Genomic DNA, 6,322 nt, shown 5'->3' on the forward strand with positions numbered 1-6,322 from the left:
AAACGTGCGACCAACCCAGTGTACCATCAGTGTGTCATACCCAGTGTACTATCAATTACACTGGGTTTGACTGGGTATGATATTATATATTTGCAACTACAAAGGCGCCCAGTACTTAAATAACTGTCCTTAGTATTATTACTGATCTGAGGGAGATGCTATTGATTATTTATGTGTGTGTGTGTGTGTGTGTGTGTGTGTGTCTCAGTGCTCTGCCAGCTGCGGTGTGGGCTACCAGCAGCGCATGGTCTCCTGCTCCATGACGCCCTCCTCCCAGGCTCTGCACCCATACGCTGCCCAGTCCTCTGCCAGCACCCACTGTCCCGAGCCCCACCCTCCTGGCACCCGGCAGTGCCTCCTCAGGGACTGCCCTCACACAGCCTACTGGAAAGTTGGCCCATGGAGCAAGGTGTGTGTGTGAACCAGAAACGCTTGTTAGGCCGTGAGAAATCCTCTCAGCCTAATCACAGGTTTCACAAAACATTATGATGACTTGTGTATTAATCTCATTTGTGGATTTGGATCTGTTTTGTTAACGGCTCTGTATCCATTGGAATGTTATTGATGGTGTGTGTGGCATGCTTTTGTGTTTATGTGTGTGTGTGTGTACCAGTGCTCCCAGACATGTGGGGCAGGCGTGATGCAGCGCAGGGTGGAGTGTCTGACCTCCAAAGGCCACCCGTCCAAACACTGCCGTCCAGCAGACAGACCAGAGTCTCAAGCTGCATGTCGAGAAAGAGAATGTGAGTCAAACTCCTTCTCTTCTCTTCTCTTCTCTTCTCTTCTCTTCTCTTCTCTTCTCTTCTCTTCTCTTCTCTTCTCTTCTCTTCTCTTCTCTTCTCTTTCTTCTCTCTATTCTCTGTGATATTAAATGCCCTGAGGACTTGTTTAGCTCTTGAGTTAAGTATATAACTCAAAATCTATCATCCTTGCCAACTCTTCTGATCCATGTAGTGCTTACTGCCGAACAGGAATGTGTAGAGTAATGGTATTAAATTGACTGTGCTGTATATGGCAGCCAAGTCTGTATCTGATTGTGTTTATAGAAAGCCAACTTGTTGCTTTATTTTAACACATTGAGCAGAACTGAGACCTCCACTTAAAACCTCTCGGAGTGATTGCTCTATGGAACAATAAATAGACAGTCAGCATTTTTCTACAAATTGTGACATGGACAGTCTGTCAAAACGCCTCTGGGGTGTGTGCCGGGGCTGAAGCTGCCTTCATTGTCGACTTGCAAGTAGAAGCCGGCAGCGGGCCAAAGTTTGCAGGTTCACTCCCCACATTTCAGATGTTTAGACACGGCCCCGAGGTTTGCGCTGGAGCGTTGGGCCATTGGTCGGCTTCTGCCAAGTCAGGCACTGGTGGAATTAAAATGATATGCTCGGGTGACGGCCAGTTCGCCGGTCAAATATTAATGCTAACCAGCTAATCAGAGCGATCTGGCCTCCACGGCACCCTGGGACAACAGAGGAGGCAACAAAAATAAAGAGACATTTCCCTTGTTTTTCTTCAGCTCCCACTCAGAACAATCTTTTTTGATTTGTGGTTTTTCTTTTATTTGCTTTTGCAGTCTTGCACAGTTCTCTATCACTTTCATGATGTCCGTGTATTTTTTTTAGGTTTTCACCAACTTACACAAGTAGAGTGACTAAATTATGACCAATTTCAAAAGTTCTGGCAGATCTTACTGGGAAAGATTTGTGTCTCTATGCAAAAATGTTTCCTATTGCTTGCTGTTGCACATTTCTCTTCCATCTCACAGCAGTGCTAAAACCTCTCTCTCGTTCCGTCATATTTCTTCTCCCAGGCCAGTTGTTCGCGTCCTGCCGAGAGGTCCAGATGAGACAGGGTGTGAGAATGGATGGGGAATACTATCTCAAAGTCAAGTCCCGGATCCTACAGGTGTGTCAGTCCTGTCAGTATTACTCTCACACACATCATGACTCACCCTCAAGCTTCCCCACAGGGTCTCATCTGTTGTCTCGATGTGTCTGGCCCCAGATTTACTGTGCTGAGATGCAGACTGATTTCCCCAAGGAGTACGTGACCTTGCGCAGCGGTCAGACAGACAACTACTCCGAGGTGTATGGATACAGGTGTGTGTGATCCAGAGTGACGACTGATATCCACGTGAGCCGTGACTTGATTACACAGCGTGGCTGACCATAGGGATTTAGAACGTGTCATGTTGTGTTATCTCTTATTTGAAAGTAAAAATAAGGTAGAATATTGTTTTTTTAGTATTGTTTAGAATGTATTTTCTCATGTATGTGTTAAATTAATGTTAATAAACATTGTTTTTAACACACAGGTTGCTGAACCCTTTCGAATGCCCGTATAATGGCAGCCGAAGACAGGACTGTGACTGCAGGAACGACTACTCAGCAGCGGGATACACTCTCTTCCACAAAGTTCGTCTGGACCTGGGCTCCCTGAGGATAATGAGTGAGTAATTACTGTGTGATTGCCTGACGCGGTCTACTGTAATGAGACCACACATCAGTGTTGTTTTAACCCCCACACACTTCGCCCCGTAGTACTTAATAATGGCTCGTGCAAAAGCCGGCGCTGTCCAAATGTAATATTTGTTGCCTTTCGCCACACTCTCTCCGCTCTGAAATCAAAATAACGGTCTTCCAACGGGCCGTGTTCACATGACGAGGGAAGGGAATTGAAACTGGGCCTCTCGACAAACACGTGAGCGCAGGAATAAAGGAATGCATGTGTGCTCATACACACATGCGTGCCTGCTCTCAAGCTCAGAGAGTCATAATGGGATGTTGCTGCCCCACACACACTTTCCTTTGGCCTGCATACACATGAAGACATGAAGACACACGCTCACACACACACTCACACACTTCTTCAGGCCATATTCCTTTTCTCATTACAATAGTCGGCCCCACCTTCCCTGTTGTGTCCATGTATGCCTTTGATTAGAGCTCACATGTGGATTAGTTGTAATGGTGTTTGGTGTGTGTGTTTGTGTGCGTGTTTGTATTTGTGCATGTGTGAGTGTGTTTATGTGTGCTTGCATGCTAGCAGGGTGTGTGAGTATGAATGCGTGTGATACCGATGTGAATGCATATATGGGTGTGTGTGCTTGCATGCGAGCGAGTGAGCAAGCGCACGTGTGTATGGCTGTGTGTGTGTGTGTGTGTCTTGAGGGGAAGTTGGCCTAGCACTCGCTAGAACCCACACAGTCATCCTCCCATCGTCTTTGTCTGGTCTGAGTCCTGACAGCACATGTTCCCACCCTCCCTCTGCATGGTACTCATTTGGCTTTCAGGCGGCTTGACGAGAGCGAGGGGGAGAAAAAAGAGAGAGGAAATAATGAGTTCAAGATGAAGGGAAGATTATGAAGAGGCGCTGCTTCGCTGTGTGTCTTGTGGTTCTCGTGAACTTCATCATCGTGTCACATAGGCAGCGTGAAGGGAGGGCAGGAAAAAGCCCTGGTCATGGTTATTATGTGTGACAATGCAGTGTAAATGGGAAACAACTAAAAAAGCCTTTCACTCTTGTTAAGACCTGAGCAGAAGACTGTATGGAACAAAGCTGGGGTCGATTCACTCAATTCAAAATGTAAAATGAAACTGTGGTTAACGTAATAATGATTGCACATTCGTTTTCAATCATTTCCTCATAAACTGGATATACTATAAGAACTTTTCTTTATTGCAAAAGGCTTCTAGGAACAAAATTTCCTAAATGGATACAATAAATCAACCCTGCACTGAAATTTAATCGCATAAACAGTACTTGCTGCTGTTATGTGTCTGTTTTGTTATTTACCTTCCATGTTTATATCCATTACTGCACATTGTGATTGTATTTGTGTCTTTATGTTTACCAGCCACAGACCTCCAGTTTTCCCAGACCCTTCTCGGTCGACCTGTGCCCTTCGCTACAGCAGGAGACTGTTATAGTGCAGCCAAGTGTCCACAGGTAGGTAAAATACTGTACCATGTGGCCTCACAGCAATGTGTCATGTGTCAGGTGTTGTGTGCCACATGTTGTGAGCGAGCAGCAGCAGCCTGAAGGTCAGAGAAGTGCGCTTGTTACTGAAAGGTTGCTGCTTCAATTCCCTGGACCTGCTGGGAAAATGTGTAAAGGAGAATAACAAGTCATGCCTTTGAAATCAGAATTACCGATGTGCCATTGAGCAAGGCACTGACTCCGAACTACTGCACTGGAGATGCTCAGTGGCACACAGTACAAAAGCGTGAAGTACAGGGCAGCTTGCATGTGTGAGAATGGGAATGTTTTTTTTTTTTTTTTTTTTTTTTTTTCCCTTTTTCTCTTTTGCTTTCCCACTTAATTTCTCTTTTCTTCTTTTATCCTATAGCATAGAAATGAATATGAATAAGAATTGTGAAACTTAACAGTATAACTGACTTTTGAATAACACAATAAAGTAAAAAAAAAACAGAGAATGGGAATGTGTGTAAGCCTCCCTCTCTCTGCAGCTCATTGCAGAGATCATTACCGTAATTGAGAAATGTGCTCTTAGTCAACTTGCCTGGTTAAATAACTGAATCTGGTGTGTGTTCGCAGGGCCAGTTCAGCATTAATCTGATTGGGACTGGTCTGAAAGTGGCTGAGGCCACCAAATGGACGTCTCAGGGCAACTATGTTTCCGTCAAAGTCCACAGATCGGAGGTAAGACGCTAACAGGAGATTCTTATTATGTCTGTCTTTGACATATTGCTTTTGTGTGGCTTACACTGTACGGACTGTGTAATGTAAATTTACATTGGCTGTCAAGTTACTGAGCTGTAACTGTGCTTCTTGTTGGGTCTTGATCAGTGTTGGAGTGAGATAGTTGAGATTGTTGGCACTGAAAAGCCATCTGAATTGCCATGTTGTATTTCTGTCTGATTCACTGAGGAGGAATCCCCAGTGACATTTATAAAGCTCTTATTCTCCATATAAAAAGCTGCTCTTTGCCCACTCCTTTCTTCTCTTTTGTCTCTGTCCGTAGGATGGAACAAGAATCTACGGTCGCTGTGGTGGTTTCTGTGGGAAGTGCATTCCCCAGGCTCACAACGGCCTCCTCGTTCAAGTCCAGTGAGGGCCAGGCAGGGACCAAACCCTAAATCCAACCTGATCACAGTAGTGACCCAGGAACATGCAATAATGGTGATTCGTGGGACCCTTTGTACTTCATCTGTGAATGTGGACTAGGAACATCTAACAGTGCTCATCCTACAGTAACATCACCCGTTCCCAAATGGCAGCTAGAACATACGGACAGCAGGACATTACGTACTGTGCGTCCATGTAGGGTCCTTCATCCAATCTGATAACTGAAGACGAGCCAGCTTGTTTTTATCCACAGTGTTGTGATACGTCTGTGCATTGGAATCTAAAAATCAGAGTGTTTGCTCTGATACTGGTTAAGGATTTTCAGCTTCATACAAAGGGACACAGTACTTCAATCAATTGTGCAACACTGGGAAAGCAACTACACATACAGACCTAACAGACTATCATCTCTCATCATCAAGAGAGAGATTATCATCTTATAAAAGCAACATTTGCTTGTGGTACTCTGTGAAATGGAAGAGGAAATGTGTATTCTATTAGTATACAGAATTGCCAGAATTTGTCATACAGTACATGGAAGTAATCTAGTTGTATGCTTCCACAGTACATGAATATTTAGATTTACAGTTACATTTTGGGCATTTAGTTCTTGCTCATATCCAGACCAACATACAACGAATTAAACAAAAATAAGTGAATATTTGTATGCAATCATCATTGCAAACGAACAAGACATTTGGATAGTATTTAAGGGATGGTTGTCTAAAATGTTCTGTGTTATTGCCTTATGTGCCATGTGAGACACTAGGCTGATACAGTTCAAAACGATTAATACTAAAAGACATATTTGTTGAGATTGCGACTACTGAATGAGCCACACTGCAGATCATACGTCCTGACATGAGTTTTAGGCTCAAGACTTTAGGGAAAGAGTGAGCTAGCAGCTAGTTGTTCTGTTGTGTTCTGTCCTGTGGATGTTTCTACTGATATCCTCCCAGACCTGCCTTATCTCAGAGGTCAAAGTTGAGGGGTTGTGAGCCGTTAGAACCACTACAAATGACTGTAGTTCTCATTGATGTGTATTACTAGAGTCTGCCTCCTGTCAAATATTGTCGGGTATTTTATACTACTACTGAAAACTGCATAGACAGAGTCCAATGACTGACAACTGGGACGCTTGAATGACACACAACTATGTCACACAGAGACAGAAATCCCCGGTGCTGAGGAAATACCAGAAATATTTGTCAGTGGTAAAGTTTGAAAGGTTTTT

General features: G+C 44.1%; 1 protein-coding gene across 2 annotated transcripts in view; it reads left to right on the plus strand.

Moving 5' to 3' along the window:
- Positions 1-5,074, plus strand: part of LOC139655575 (A disintegrin and metalloproteinase with thrombospondin motifs 20) — an 81,819-nt gene extending 76,745 nt beyond the window's left edge. For both annotated transcript variants that reach the window (XM_071533020.1, XM_071533012.1), the window contains exons 33-40: positions 209-409; positions 614-743; positions 1,811-1,905; positions 2,005-2,099; positions 2,315-2,448; positions 3,857-3,948; positions 4,558-4,662; positions 4,985-5,074. In XM_071533020.1, coding sequence (XP_071389121.1) covers positions 209-409; positions 614-743; positions 1,811-1,905; positions 2,005-2,099; positions 2,315-2,448; positions 3,857-3,948; positions 4,558-4,662; positions 4,985-5,074 — 942 coding nt within the window. The remainder of the gene's footprint in view (positions 1-208; positions 410-613; positions 744-1,810; positions 1,906-2,004; positions 2,100-2,314; positions 2,449-3,856; positions 3,949-4,557; positions 4,663-4,984) is intronic.
- The last annotated feature ends 1,248 nt before the right edge of the window (positions 5,075-6,322 follow it).

Source organism: Centroberyx affinis, unplaced genomic scaffold (genome assembly GCF_046629955.1).
Source record: "Centroberyx affinis isolate AG114_WGS23_722 - 3 ecotype Tasmania unplaced genomic scaffold, CSIRO-AGI_Caff_v1 ptg000158l_1, whole genome shotgun sequence".
In the NCBI taxonomy this organism is placed as follows: domain Eukaryota; kingdom Metazoa; phylum Chordata; class Actinopteri; order Beryciformes; family Berycidae; genus Centroberyx; species Centroberyx affinis.